At 39.4% G+C, this 15,803-nt stretch overlaps 2 protein-coding genes across 6 annotated transcripts in view; one reads left to right on the top strand and one right to left on the bottom strand.

Annotated features, from left to right (window-relative positions):
• Positions 1 to 15,803, bottom strand: part of LOC122622229 (heparan-sulfate 6-O-sulfotransferase 2) — an 80,854-nt gene that overhangs the window by 36,222 nt on the left and 28,829 nt on the right. The window lies entirely within an intron of this gene.
• LOC122622227 (phospholipid-transporting ATPase ABCA3) lies at positions 8,064 to 14,805 on the top strand. Of its 5 annotated transcripts, none has more exons than XM_043800527.1 (10): positions 8,064 to 8,381; positions 8,433 to 8,892; positions 8,954 to 9,518; positions 9,609 to 10,712; positions 10,812 to 12,140; positions 12,339 to 12,548; positions 12,610 to 12,898; positions 12,954 to 13,589; positions 13,722 to 13,787; positions 13,853 to 14,804. In XM_043800527.1, the coding sequence occupies exons 1-10, from the start codon at positions 8,164 to 8,166 to the stop codon at positions 14,271 to 14,273; spliced, it is 5,298 nt and encodes a 1,765-aa protein (XP_043656462.1). In that variant the 5' UTR covers positions 8,064 to 8,163; the 3' UTR covers positions 14,274 to 14,804. The 5 variants fall into 5 exon arrangements, with proteins under 5 accessions (XP_043656462.1, XP_043656460.1, XP_043656459.1 ...); XM_043800525.1 differs by having other exon boundaries at positions 9,597 to 10,712; XM_043800524.1 differs by having other exon boundaries at positions 8,954 to 10,712; positions 13,853 to 14,805.

The following is a 15,803-nucleotide window of genomic DNA, read 5'->3' as shown; positions in this document are numbered from 1 at the left end:
TGCGATTGGCAGTGCTCCGGCCTGACCTTTCCACTTTATTGATTTACAGAGCAGGGCAGCAGAGTCATGATCGTATTAAAACACTGCTCCGTAGATACTTGTAGATCCAACAAAAACCGCAGCCCTCTTAACCCAATCTTGATTAAGTTTTACATGCTGACCTGCAAGTAAACACCTCTTGGTCAACTTTTTATTAGCAACATAATCCGCCGAGTAACGAGCTCGTAAACAAGAACTGAACCGTATTTTTAGTTTGTGGGAAAATATTCAAAACTTCACACTCCATTAAGCGCGATGGGGATAATCGAGTGGCCGATGGCAGAAGTGTTTAACGAGCTCTCAATAATTTGACATCATTTTGCAGTAAGTAATCTCACTGTGCTCCATCCTGCTGCCACATGCCCCATTTAACTTGCTGGGAAAATATGAATATTTAAATTTTTATTGTCAGTGCATCTAATTGCTTTTAGTTTAATTGCTGTAAGGACGTCGTTTTGGGGCTTGTCTAACTCTAACTCTATTTGTGTGTGCGAGTGTTTATGTGTGCTGAGTGCGAAAGGATTTGAGATCTGTGCCTTGTGCAAGAGATTTTGAGGGTGAGTTTCCATTTAATGGAATTATGCGCTTAGGGGCAAAAACTGATTCTAAGTGGAAAATGGAAAATATTCTACATTGTTGAAAGTTACTAAGTAATTTCTTTAGAGGCGTTGGCTGAAAAACTTAGTCAACGTTTAATGAACGATTAGCCCCAAGGACTAGCTTACACTTATACGTACTCCTCCTGTTTGCAAAAACGGAGATACTTTGGTAGTATGGGCACCTGTCTCCTCTGAAACTTGCCTGTCTCCTCTGAAACTTGCCTTCAATTGTCGCTTTCTTTTTTTATCCTCTGCAGAGATCAAATGCCTTGCGAACCCATCTCGGTAAATCCCCAACTTATTTGTTATATTAAAACCTTTTTCCGAGTTTCGCTGCCTTAGCGTCTCCGCATAAATCAAACCAAACATTAAATTATGCACACCAAACGACAGACAAATCCTCCGCCAGGATCCGAGGACAAAGGAAAGAAAGCCGGCGACAAAGGCAAAAGAGAAATGTGAAATCTGGTACAATTATGTGTTTAATGCATAAATCAAAAACTCATTTAAAATAAAATCATGGCTCTCAACGAATCGCAACAAAAAGTCATAGCAGCCAAGCGCCCTGAAAGCAATTATGTACGAAAATCGTGAGGGGGAAGAAACGTATGAAAAATTCAGAAAGCTCTACACAAAAACGTGTGTATAAGATGTTTGTGAAAGGACATAAATTGAATGCCCGAAGAGTTTGCGGGAGAGCAGCTATTAAACGTAATGCAGCATACACATCGTAATTTAGGGGTGGCGCTTGCAGCAGTCATATCACTGAGCAGTGATGACAAAGTGATTATTTGCATTGAATTAATTGAGACTGATTCGAGTATAGGACAAATATTGTATGTTTAGACATTATATACAAAATGTTTGGATTGTTAAATCAAAGCTAAGCCGTTTTAAAAACCCAATAAATGTAGGTCCTAACATATTATTTCTTTTAAACATCAAGGGTATCCCTTTTCAAAGTTCCTCTAAGTAACCAGAGCTTGGCAATCAGTTCAGTTCTTTTATTCCTTGTAGCTACAAGCGGAATGTTTTCCGTATAGAGCTTTTCGAGTGAAGGATGTTGGTTGGCCTGAAAGATGCCAACTTGGCATCGCTGGTGGCGGGACTTGTCTCTGTCGCAGGACGAGTTCGAGTCTGTCAGCATGTCAACTGTCAGCCGCCGCTGCTGCTCCTCACACGTGATGTCAGACACTCCAATGGCGCCTCCTCGGGAGCGCCGGCAGTTGCATTGTTCGACGCCATTGCTGTTGCCACTGCCGCTGCACTTGGAGTTGCAGGAAGTGAATGGAGCACTCGACCAGACAGGCAACTTCAGTCGGGCGGGGAGGCAGTGGAGATGAGCAATAAGCTTGGCCAGAAAGGATGTGATCCTATCAAACTGTTCATGTTCTCTCAAACCAAAGTAATTAAAACGGAAATGCACATAAAGAATTGTTGTTTTTCCAAACTGAGTATGATAATTATGCTTTAAAAGTAGGGTATATGGTAAATATATTGCTAACTTATATTTCAAATAAAAAGTATTATTTCCTTAAGATTAAGACTGTTTTTCTGTCTGTTGTTGAGTATACTCAGTATTTGATTAATAAATACTTTTTGTCTTGCTAAAGATCATTACTTAGTTATAGCAAATTTTAAGAATATATCAATTGGTTCTAGGACCACATAAATAATTAGTAGATGATTATATTTAATTAAATGTAATTATGTCATGGGTGTAGAATACGTATAAACATACTATTGTTTCCACACCGTGTGTGGAACTCAACTCAAGGGTCACCGACTCTTTTGAGACTATCTTTAGATAATGCTTTTGTTCGCCACATGTCAAAGGGACGCAGTGGGCAAACAATTGAAGGATTCTAGAGTGCGGAGAAGTGTGTGTGGGCCAAGCCAAGTGTCTCCTTTTGGCCTCCTTTTCTTTTTGGCCCATGTGCTCTCTAGTGGGTGTGACAAGTAGTTGGCTTCATTTCAAAAAGCCATTCGGTCAAATGGCCCCAGAACCGCACAAAGTTGAGGAATTTTAAGTGGAGCAATTCAAGTGTTGCTCCACAAAAATGTATTGACATCAATTTGATATTAAACTAGTCCAAGCCAATAAGGACAAAGTGAAAATGCTCGAATTTCAATCGTAGCTGCACATGGAAGACTCACAATTTATGTCTCTCAATTGTATAATTCACCAGCCCTGGATGTAAGTTAGCTATTTCTACATTTTCTAAATTCCCATAAGCTTAGACCCATGCAAGTGCACTATAATCGCATTTCAAATGCATACACAAAGTTACTTGTTTACCGACGAGTGCACAATATCCATTCTAAGCCAATACTGTGCCACTCAGCAGTATTATTTCAATTCAAACACTCAACAGCGCGTAATGCAATTTTACAATGACTCTCGGTAACGCATCTTCTGGCTTTTTGCCTGTGTTTATTTATTGTGTTTGGTAACTTTGTAACACAATCCCATTGAAAGTTAGTTGGCCACTTCACCCTTCATGTGCCTCATTTTCCGCCGAGAGTTGGAAAAGTGCTTTATATTGATGGCTCCCATCATACATTTTACAACCGAAATGGGCGTCTCCTCCCAGGACCCTCGTCCCCAACAAAAGAGGGGAAACTCTTTTATCTCTAGAGCTCTGCAAGATAATCGCTGGTAATAATTCATAACCATAAAATATCAATTTCTCGTCTACAGTTTTTGGTTTGCCGCGCATACATTCAAATCTTTTACGTCTGCCAGGAACGAGCGGAGTCCCATCCGTAGGACTTGGCAGTAGTGACATCAGCACCACGAGCAGCAGCATCATGGCAGACAGGCAGACAAGTGTATCGAGGACAAGTGACAGTTATAACGGCAGCAGTTACAGCGCCAAAAACAACCAGCCCTTCGGTACATCATCGGAAGATCTACAATATACATATACAAGGATGTGTGTCGTGAGGAAGGAACAGCTGCAGGGAAGCATATGCCCAACAATACAAATGTACCCCTGATTGGAGTTTGAAAGATTGCGATTTTTCACTTGCTGCGGCACACACACTCGCAGCCCATGTAAAAAAAAAAAAAGCCACGTGGTATTTTGCGCTGAATTATTCATAAAGCGTTTCTCGACCTACTAATTGAAGAGCTGGTTGATGCTTAAAGATGGTTTTAAGAAAACACAGCTCTTAGAACTTAGAACTTTTTCTGCGTTAAAGAATATTTATGCAACTAATAGCTAACGTTCAAATAAATCCTGTATTTTGAATATATCTGATATTATGAAATATGTATATCCAAAATTATCAAGTATTATTATCTTTTTTTTGTATAAACACTTTCGACCACCGCTGTATATTTATCCTAGGTGCAGCAATATCGAACGCAAGGACTGCTCTGTTTAAAGGGCATTTTAATAAATATTCGAGAAGCAACAAGACAAGCTATGTTCAATCATTACAAATAAAACAGCACCTAGAAGGGAGGTGCTAAAGAAAGCAAGCCGTGACAGTTACAAAACATTTTACAAGCAATTCACCAGAAACAATTCAGGGACAAGAGCTGAAAGAAGTAACCAGGGAGTGGAATGGGCTTGAATTTAGAGGAATACACCATCACCAACCCCAGTCAGAGTCAACGATAAAGTTGTCATAGTGTGAAGCGAACAATTCATCAGCGTCAATGTGATAAATTGTACTTCCACCGCACCGAAATTGCTGGAAATTTTTATTCCAAACGCAGGCGGGGCATTGGATGAGAAGAGTTGGTAGACATCGGCAAGTAGAACAAGATAAATTAGCCCATTCAATTGAAATATAAACAATACAATACTAACATTAAGCATACGCACCGTGAACACAGCGATGTTGATGATAACGAACTAAAAACTGGATGTGCGTAAGTGAACTGGCGAATTCCGCCTTGTATAATTAGCATTTCAAGTTGAAGTATATTCATGAATGAACTAATAAAAAACAATCAACTATCGGTAACACACAAATGTTGCTCATATGATAACTATGAATGATAACCATTCATGGCGCATATGTATGAAAAACGCAGGGAGTGAAAAACAATCACGATGACGACCGCGAAAACCAAAGTGAAAGCTAAACACAGTAATCAGTTGACATGTTTGTGGTAAGTGGTAATCAAATGCTTAGGACTATGAAATTACGGTCTTTCATTTTTCTGGGATATAAACTAAAATCGGGATTTTAAAATATTTTCCGTTTTTTTTTATGCAAATTTTGGTTCATATATAATAATTTACAAAACCATGCCTGAGTGCACCCCTATCCAAGGAGGCATCAACAGGAGCCTTCGAATAAGCTAGATAATTAAGCGTCAAGCTTGAAGGATACGCACTATGAGTGGCAGACATACTCGGTCTCCGAGCTGGGGGCCAATGTCTAAAGTCGCGTTTTGTGGCGCGACCAACTAACTAAATGACTGGTTGAGTAGACAACTGACTGATATACTGACTGACTGGCTAACTGACAGAGTGACGACCGCACACAGCCTAGTCCCCTAGAACCTTGTGGAAGATTGGAGGAATGGTTTGCCACCGTTTGGAAGGAACCACAAAGCGCCTACCCCGACATTGACTGACAGCTGTTGACTACTGCGTGGCTGTCGACCGCATATTCCATTGTTAACGACTCGTTTTGACATATTGAATTAAAATGCAAAAGAGCCCGGCGCAGCTAAGGAAATTACAGTCACTCAAAATAGTGGATTCGTCGAAAAATCGAATTTCTAATGAATCGCTGCCTATTGACCTTGCCTTTATGCGTGTTAATAAATTTGTAGAGGCGCTTTTCCGAAGGGCTGCCAAGATCATAAGCCTGCATAGAATTTAAATGCAAATGGAAAAATTATTTCCAGCCAACGGAAAACGCAAATGATGCTATTAAAATGCAAAAGATTATTTGTATGTATATGAGAATTTACACTAGACGTGCAAGGCAGCAGAAGGATAAAATATTCCCCACAATAAAAGAACCAATTGTGTGCTGTTTTTCTTGGGCTATGATAAGATAAGTAGAACAGATATGCAAATATTTGATTTTTCATTTTTTTAAATGAAGATATATAGGTAAAATTTCGGTTTAAACAGCAGTCAAAGTCAGTTACATTTGGTATTCTTCATTTCGGAGTTATTAAAAAAATTACATAACAATATAGCAAAAATAAACTCCACAGTTTAAAAAAAGTAATTGCCTTTGTAATTGTTCTTCTCTATGCTGCGCTTTAAATTCTAATTAAGTTCAGGAAAGTAAAATATTTTGTTTTAATTATAAAGCTGTGCCAATTTTTTCCCATTTTATGGCTGGGTGTGCTGGTTAAGCTGCCATTTCAACTGCAATACCACTTCGGCACCACCTGTAATGGTCATTTAAGGTAATAAAACTACCCGGCTAATACTCCTAGCCACGTGGGTACTTTTTATGCACTTTCGAAATTAATTAAGTTGAGGTAGATACATACATACATATATCGTAAAGAAGAGAAAAAGCCAATTTAAAATTTAGTTTCACAATGGCATTGGCTATGCCATTTACGAAATTAGCTTAGTTGAAATAAATGTAACGGCCATTTCCTAATTATTATGCCCACTGAAAAAACGGTTTCCTAGTAGTTTTTCTAGTGAGTAGCCAATATACGAACATTAAAATGCTTTATTAGGCACCTAAAAGGCAAATTGAAATAAAGACCTAATAATATCTGTATATGTGGACCTTATTACTTAATTCTTGTTATGCTTATAGTAATGAATTTAAAACTTGTGTTTTTTAGGTATATATTGTGCGGTTTGCAAAGTTTGCTCTGTTTCTTTTTAGGTTCGCAGGACTTTTTATTCATTCGCTTTCATGGGAAAGATGGTGAGTGGATTAAACTTATGTTGGATAAACGCCGTCGAATCATGAAACTCAAATGGCAATAAAAATGAAACTATGCGTTAATTGCAATTCCCAATTGACCACAAAACGAGCACGAGCCACAAAAATTTCCAAAATAAGCTCGACCGGGTGCTTTGACAAACGACTGTGGATGTGTGGGTGGCTGTGTGGCAATGTGTGTATGGGCCGTGGCATAATGTAGCTAATTGCCGTTAGTTATGTTGCCACCCACAAAATTCCGCAATTAATGTATCTTCCTTTAGCAGAAAAATGTGTGTGTGCTGCGGTTAAAAGTCCAGCAAATGTTCGTCCTGGAAAAACACAAATAAAGCTAGGACCGCAGAAAAGTAAGCTACATGATATTTGCTGCACTGCGGAATTCTACTCCATCCTTCAAAACATATAGTATTTATAATATGAAAATAGGATAATTATATAAGATTGTTTCTCACTATTACTAACGCGAAATTGAAAACTGTCGCATAAGCTGAAAAAACTCGATTAGATATTATGCCACTAATTAAAGGTAATTATACCCGTTACTCGTAGAGTAAAAGGGTATACTAGATTCGTTGAAAAGTATGTAACAGGCAGAAGGAAGCGTTTCCGAGTATATAAAGTATATATATTCTTGATCAGGATCAGTAGCCGAGTCGATCTGGCGATGTCCGTCTGTCCGTCCGTCTGTCTGTCCGTCTGTCCGTCTGTCTGTCCGTCTGTCCGTCTGTCTGTCCGTCCGTATGAACGTCGAGATCTCAGGAACTACAAAAGCTAGAAAGTTGAGATTAAGCATACAGACTCCAGGGACATAGACGCAGCGCAAGTTTGTCGATTCATGTTGCCACGCCCACTCTAACGCCCACAAACCGCCTAAAACTGCCACGACCACACTTTTAAAAAGGTTTTGATATTTTTTCATTTTTGTATTAGTCTTGTAAATTTCTATCGATTTGCCAAAAAACTTTTTGCCACACCCACTATAACGCCCACAAACCGCCAAAAACTGCCACGCCCACACTTTTGAAAAATGTTTTGATATTTTTTCATTTTTGTATTAGTCTTGTAAATTTTTATCGATTTCCTAAAAAACTTTTTGCCACGCCCACTCTAACGCCCACAAACCGCCAAAAACTCTCCTTCGCACTTCCACTAGCTGAGTAACGGGTATCAGATAGTCGGGGAACTCGACTATAGCGTTCTCTCTTGTTAATATTACAATATTGACAAAGAAAGTGTGTTAACTTTTTAGAGCAAACGGGTCAAAAGAGTTGCTAAGTCCGCAATTCAAGTAGGAAATTACAATTAAAGTTTCATAAAATCGTAAACTCCTTGCGATATTGGTCATCTTAACAATCGGTTTACATATAAGCCATTGTTTCTAACCAATGGCCCTTAACTAAGCCCATGTTTCTCTTCCCTTATCTTGTATTAATTTTAATGTTTTTTATTAATCACACGCAAAAAGAAACAAACAGAAGAATATGCCATGTTACGAAAATGGGCTTGGCAACCCAATCTCATTAAGTCAGAAAAACCTACAAATGTTATTGTATATATTTTCGGAATAAAACAGTGATTCCATAGACACTGGCGTGGTCACAACAGTGGAGGTGCAAAGGGGCTAAGGCATTTGGTAATGAATCGAAACTTGACCTATTGCCAAAAGTATCGGCTACTTCTATGGAAGGACATCAAACTACAACTTGCAAATGTGGTAGAACTTGTTATGATAATTTTGCTTTCTGCTTTAATGCCCATCATTTTTACTATTGGCACAAAAGTAGCAAGATCAGTATTTCCCCCTGATATAGAAGTACAAAAGACTCCCGGCCCGAAAAGTGTCAACACTAGTTTGTAAGTAAATGTTTCATTAAAGTCAACATTTATTTGATTCGATGTATTTAGATTCGAAGAATTATATTTTACACCTAACAATGGGATACTTGAGCAATTAATAAATCAGCTTGCAAATATTTCCGGCTTTAAAGATGTCGATGTGTATGACTCAAATACTGAACTCTACTTGCATTTGATGACCAACAAAAAAGCAATAGGGATCGCGTTCCCCAGTGAATGGCATGACATAAAATCCTGTCCGGAAGAGCTAAATATAACAATATTTATGCCGTTATCTATAAAAAGAAAAGATTTCAAATATTTCGAATCGGGCTTCTTATTGCTTCAAGAGCGGATGTCCCAAATATTCATATATTTTAGGAATGCTGGCAAAGAGAAGATTCCACGTGTTCTGATGAATCATTTTCCATACCCTTTATATGTGCCCAATCATTATGCGGAGTCGGCAAAAGCCATGACATACCTGACCCTGACATCATTTTTTCTTCCCTGCATCACAATTGCCAAGGTATGATAACTAACTAACTAAGTACATTAATAAAATCCCTAAACCTCATTTTGTTGCAAAGTATGTAGTAGCTGAAAAGGAGCGCCGGCAAAAAGCTATTCTAAGCGCGATGGGATTTGGTAATAGTGTTCACTGGTTGGCCTGGTATACCAAATCAATGTTGCTTTTGATACCATGTGTGGTAATTATGATTATTATTTTTGCTATTGGATCGGTATACGAATTCAGCAACCTGATTTGCCTGATCTTCATTTTTCTTGTATACGTCCATTCACTAGTACTTTTTGCCTTCTTCGTAAGCTCATTTTTCTCAAAAATTTTATCGGCCGTCGTGGCCACACTCTTGATATACTTGGCCACAGGTATTCCCTTTCTGATTGTGGGTGCGGAAAACTCCAGTGTTGCATCCCAAACGGCTGCCAGTTTTGGACTCAACTCTGCGCTGTTCTACATTCTGGCTTCCGTGGCCACAATGGAGATGCAGTCGGTGGGATTGCAATGGCACACCATGGGCAATACCGCCTCTAACGGCCATAAGCTCAGCATAGTGGTCCACATGCTCATCATGTTTGCGATCAGCTGGATTGAGCTGCTCATCTGCCTGTACATCGAGGCGTTGCGTCCTGGTGAGTTTGAAGTGCCTCAGCCATGGAACTATCCATGCCAAAGAAGATATTGGTGTCCACTCCGATATGTATCTTCAGTTTTCCACCAAGGACCGCTTCTTCCCCTTTCAAAGAAATCATCCACTGGAAATTCACCCATACCGTCTCCATTGGGACAACCGTTTATTAACCTTGATGATCGAACCCAAGAATATTTTCAAAATGTACCCATTAACTCAAAAATTGGCGTGGAAATCAGAAGCCTTTCCAAGAATTTCGGATATCGCAATATAGTAAGAAATCTATTCTTGAATGCGCACGAAAATGAGATTACAGCTTTGGTGGGACATAAAGGATCTGGGAAGACTACCACCATAATGATGCTCTGCGGGATCTTGCAACCCACTACGGGAACAGCCCTGATCAATGGATACGATATAGTTAGCGAATCAAAATTAGCAAAGGGTAGTTTGGGAATCTGCCCGCAGCACAGTGTCCTTTTCAAAGGAATGAGTGCAAGGGATCACATATACTTCTTTAGTCGCATAAGGGGCTACACGAAAACAGAGGCCACGATGGAATCGGATATCTACATCAACAAGCTTAGCTTGGTCAATTTCCAGAAGAGGGACGCCATGAAACTCTCACCAGGGAATCAGAGGCGATTGTCACTGGCCTGTGCCCTTTGTGCCGGCTCTAAGGTAATACTCTGCGACGAGCCATCCTCCGGTTTGGATCCCGTTGGGCGCCACGAGTTATGGCGATTTTTGCAGAAGGAAAAACGTGGACGCACCATCTTGCTGACAACCCAACTCTTGGAGGAGAGTGAAATCCTTGCTGACCGCATAGCTATCATGAACGATGGACAGATTCTGTGCTTCGGCACTTTGGGATACATAAAACAATTGCAATTCGCCAGCTATACACTCTCCTGCCAGATGGCTCCCAACAGCAAAGCGGAAAAACTGACAGATCTCATTAGGCTCTATATGACCACCACTACACCGTTGTTCCGGGGATCGAATGTGAACTACAAACTGCCACGAAGCAAAATGGACCGATTCCCGGAGTTGTTCCAACAGCTGGAGAACAATAAAAAAAGCCTCGATGTCGTCAGTTTTGGGGTGAGCGATACAAGCCTGGATGGGATCTATCTAAGTCTGGATTATGGTCAGGGCTTACGCACCAGGGGCGGTGCAGATCCAGATGATAAAGGTAAGATTATGGCTATTTAGGTCTAGTAGATCTAGTGAGGGCCTATATTCAAACTATAGGTCCTTTTATTATATACACCTTCCCAATTTTGATTTGCAGATAAGGCCGATTTTTCACTGCAAACTGAGAAGTCAATTCGATCGAAGGAAAGAGCAACCAGCTCACTAGTTAGGTATCAGCAGACGGTGGAGTCAAGCTCGAAAGCGGATTTCCAAAACGATTCAATCCTAAAACCGAAAGCGTCCATATACCCAATAGAAACTTGGAGACCAAAGAATCGGGGAAGAGGAAGTTGTATGGCCCAATGGCAGGCAATGATTATAAAAAAATCAAATTACACAGCGTCGCGAGCTCTCATATTTATTATTATCCTCATCATTCCACTTCTTTATTATGTCGTACTACTTTGGACTGCCAGCTCCGAAAAAGGTACCCGTCAAACAGATATACCACCTGTGCTCCCATTGTCATTGGATTATTATAGCTATGATGACATGACCATCTTACTCGAAATTGATAATGACTTGTACAAGAGCGCAGGAGATGCCTATGTCAAAGCGGTCAAAGAGCCTGCCACCGTTCAAAGGATACGGTCAGTTTTTTCGTATCTATTCAAAGCATCGCCATTAGTACGCCGGGATATTAGGCGTAAATACGTCTGCGGTGCTTCGTTTAAGAATTTGTCGACTATCACAGCCTGGTTCAATAGCGATGCCTTCGAACACTCGGCACCTATATCCATGAATTTGGTGTACAATGCCTTGGGAAAGGCAGTGTTTGGAGAAAACGATTTCAGTATTGTTGTAAACAGGGGTGATCTTCATGATTTCGTTTTTAAAGGTATAATATCAAGGCAAAAGCACAGATCTAAACGACAGAATGACCCGGACTATGAAGATTATCCGGACTACGAAACTCAAGAAGATGATAATATTGTCATCAAACCAATTACCTCCACCACACCCGCTGATAACGATGATTCGCTTTATAAACCTGGTGATGGTAATCAACTTGCTGCTCAGCTGTCTATTCTGGAAGCCTCTTCAACATTACTGAATGAAAAGGGCAAAAGGAAGCAGCTCCTCGGTTCACTTCTTATAATAACAGCGTATATAGCCCTAGCTTTAAGCATTTTTTCCGTATTTGTAACAAAGGAGCGAGTGCAGTATCTAAAGTTGCAACAAGAAATTTACGGAGTGACCATATCCCACTTTTGGTTAACCCACTTTCTTGGCGATCTCCTAATATTTTCGATTTATATGGTGGCTTTAACAGTTGCAATATATCACTTAACAAAGTGGTTCCAAGTGTTTATAATGCTTCTACTTATTGGAGTTGCTTGCTTGCCATTTGTGTACCTATGTAGTTTCTTGTTTAGACAGACTACTTCTGCGTTTGCTGGAAACTTTACGATTTTGGTAATGACGGGTAAGTAACAAATTAGAATTTCTACGGAATAAGACGAACCAAATGGCTATTTACAATAATATAGTTCAATTGATCTTTACAGCTCTATGTGGGGAATGTAGATTGTACATAAATTATTTTAAAAGGCATTCGTAAAACTGCAAATAAAATGCAGACTCCATTTTAAATTATATAAATAAAACGGTTCTTTCTCTGCAGGTGGACTACTATTTTACATTCTCTACATGTTCAGCTTACTCACGGATGTTAATTTTAGGGCAGTATTTGCGATACTTCCAATGTACGTGGGTGCTTTTGGCCTATTTAAATGCCTCGCCTCGCGTGAATATTGCGACCGTGAAGTTCTTCCTCCCATCGATGATCTTAATTGTAAATTCGGATCTTGTAACGTGTTTTGCGCGTGCAAACGTGAGTACTTTTATTTCACGTTATGTAAAATAATTTATTAACTTGTTTTATTGTTGACTAGCCGAAAATAATTGGATTGAGGTTTGGCTACTGATTATCCACTGCCTAATTTGGTTTTTATTTCTTTGGTTTTCGACTTTTGGATATGAAATTGGCTACAGATTTAAGCAAAAGCAATCGAACCGGAATTGGAATATTAATGAGAAAAATATTCGAGTTCTGGACGAGGAAAAACGTGTCAGTCAAATCCCGAAGTACGAACATGACGAGTATCCTATAATTGTGGACCAGGTTAATAAGACCTACTGCCGCACAAAAGCCGTCCAATTAGTGTCATTCGCGATAAGACCGTATGTTCTTAACTAATTAATTTCCCAAATTCCTTTACAATATGAGCATAAATAGCGCCGACTGTTTTGGCCTTCTGGGGGCCCACGGAGCTGGAAAGACATCTATTTTCCGGATGATTGCGGGCGAGACCAACATGACCAATGGAAACATCTATGTGAGAGGACACAGTCTGAGGGACCACAGAAAAGCTGCCAAAATGGAGGTCGGCTACTGTCCTCAGGGCGACACGGCCTTCAAATTTCTCACCGGTCGGCAAGTGCTGAGGATCTATTGCCTGCTCCATGGAGTGCCGAAAAAAGACATCAAGACGGTGTCAGAGCAAATTGCCATCGAATTCGGCTTAAAGGATCAACTTGACAGGAAAGTTCGGACATATAGTGGTGGGAACAGGAGAAAACTGAATATTGCCCTCGCTATCGATAGCGGATCGGTAATTTGTCTGGATGAGCCGAATGGTTATGTCGATCCAACGGCCCGAAGATTTATTTGTCAAAAATTGGAGGCCGTAAAGAAGAGCGGCAGACCCGTACTTCTGACCACTCAGAGCATGGAGGAGGCGAATGCACTGTGCTCGACAGTGGGTTTGCTAGTTTCCGGCGCTTTGATGTTTGTCGGGTCGTTGCAGCAGGTGCGATCAGACGTAACTAATACCATAATGATAAGGCTTAAAGTCAATGCCAGTGTGGAAGAGTAAGTACCGTGATTTGAATGTATCAGGAGAAACAGTTCTTGAAAATCCTAGCTTCTTAGCTAAAGAATTCGTCAATTTTCATTTAACTAATGAATATGAATCCTAATACTTATTTGTTAATTTGTTTTCAGACAGAAAGGAAACATTCAGCAAGTAATGACTGATATGGAGGAACTATTTCCATTGGCAACGTTACGGTAAGATCCAGTTAATTACTTAATGGACGAAAGTAATCTAATCTTGAGTGGTATTCCATTTAAAGGGAATTCCTTGGAAATTATCTCATATATAACATAAACAATAATGTTACAACGTTGTCAAACTTATTTTACCAAATGGAAAAATTACGAAATGAAGGAAAGTTGGAGGACTATTCCATAACGCAGGCTTCCCTAGACGAAATATACCAAATAATAGATGAGGAAGACGATCCTAAGCCTATAGACCTAGACTCTACTAAAAATAGCGAAGGTTCAGATGACAAGCAAAGTCAAGGAAAAAATATAGAATACGGATCAGATACGGATACAAGAAAAGAAAAGGATGAACGGAAGAGAGTTGAAAAGGAAGATATAAATAAGCAGAAAAGTAACGAAAATAAGGAACAATTTAAGAAAAGGCCTACCACCTCATCTGATAGTACTGATAGCGATGATATGGTAGTTAGAAAAGGCGGAAAATGAAAAAATGGCAACAATTCATCGCGAATGAAAATCAAACGTTTTGTATTTTATATTTTTTTATATTTTTCTAGAGTACAAGAAATATTTATATAATATTATATCACACCTCAACTTACATAGCTTTTAAACCAAAGAAGGGGGGCAAAGCAGTCGACCGTATTTGTATTCATTAAGGAATTTCCGCAAGTTTTCCCGGGTTTTTTTCCCTCATCCTTTTGGACCTGCACTTAAGCTTTTTGGTGTGCCTGGCTGACTTCTGAGGGCAACGGTTGATTAAAATGTCAAATGCCTTGAATATTTTAAATGCCATCGCGTCAACCCCCGAGGAAAATTTATTCGAAAATTGAGGCGCTGGCCGAAAAGCACACAAGGACCATTCGACGGGGCAATTAAGGATAAGAGAAACTCAGCTTAAACCAAGGATGAATCCCAGAATATGAATGGCGCATACTTAATTGCCTCAGCAGGTGTTTAAGAATTGCGTGTATGGGGAAGAAAACGTGGTACAATTTGTACCAATATTATTAGTAAATTCGTACATATGTTTATAAAATTTGCTAAGTAAAGCAAATTCAAAAATCAAAAAGAAAAGAAAAGAAAAGAAAAGAAAAGAAAAGAAAAGAAAAGAAAAGAAAAGAAAAGAAAAGAAAAGAAAAGAAAAGAAAAGAAAATGTAAACTTTAAAACGACAAATTTTCTAATTGATGCCTCTGGTATCACATAATTTTTTAATAAATATAGTTTTCCTTTCTCAATGCGATGTCGCAATGCTTACCCTTTGGTTATTACCTGATACGATATTAAAAAACGTACATAGATTTGATTAGTTGGATTAAAGCAGAACGTAGTCCAAAATGTTTCAGCTAAACAACTAACTTAAATTAAAGTCCTAGTTTTGGCGAGCATTTTGAGAAATGGCAACCGAAAGGCGAAAGTTTCCCGGTTATCAAGTGTTGGCCAAGTTAGCGTTTGCCGGAGCGAAAAACAAATTGTTGCTGGGCTGCAACCAATGGTGCTTAAGATAAAGCTGGGGAGCCAAACGACAACGATGGCAAATACTAATTTTGCAAGGCAACGCGGAAACAGCAAACTGCGAACGGCCGAGCTGCGCGAGGAAAAGTAGGACGAGTTGAGTTCGCTCGCAAAACTTTCTTAAAAACAAAGTGAAAATGGGGAAAATAAAGAAAATGGTAGCCAAAAAGCAGCAAAAGCGAAAGCTTAAATTAGTCAAGCGCAAAATCAAGGCGCTGACTCTTTGGCGCGGCGTAATGCTGATATATTAACTTGTTACTTGTGTGAAGTACAGAATTAATTGTAGTCAACTGGGAACAAATAAATTGCTTAGTTCGTTTTACGCAGCTTAAAGCAGTACTTTCATTCTATATTTCTGGAAAAATTGCTTCCGAAAATATTTTGTTTCTAAGACTGGCTTATGTTTGCGGCGTTATTTCGCGAACTTTTGTTGACTATTTGTATTATCTTCTTAGTTTTTTAATAGTAGTAATACATTTTTACACTTTGCCTCAAGTGT

Source organism: Drosophila teissieri, chromosome 3R, assembly GCF_016746235.2.
Source record: "Drosophila teissieri strain GT53w chromosome 3R, Prin_Dtei_1.1, whole genome shotgun sequence".
In the NCBI taxonomy this organism is placed as follows: domain Eukaryota; kingdom Metazoa; phylum Arthropoda; class Insecta; order Diptera; family Drosophilidae; genus Drosophila; species Drosophila teissieri.
This window is presented reverse-complemented; position numbering and strand designations above follow the sequence as displayed.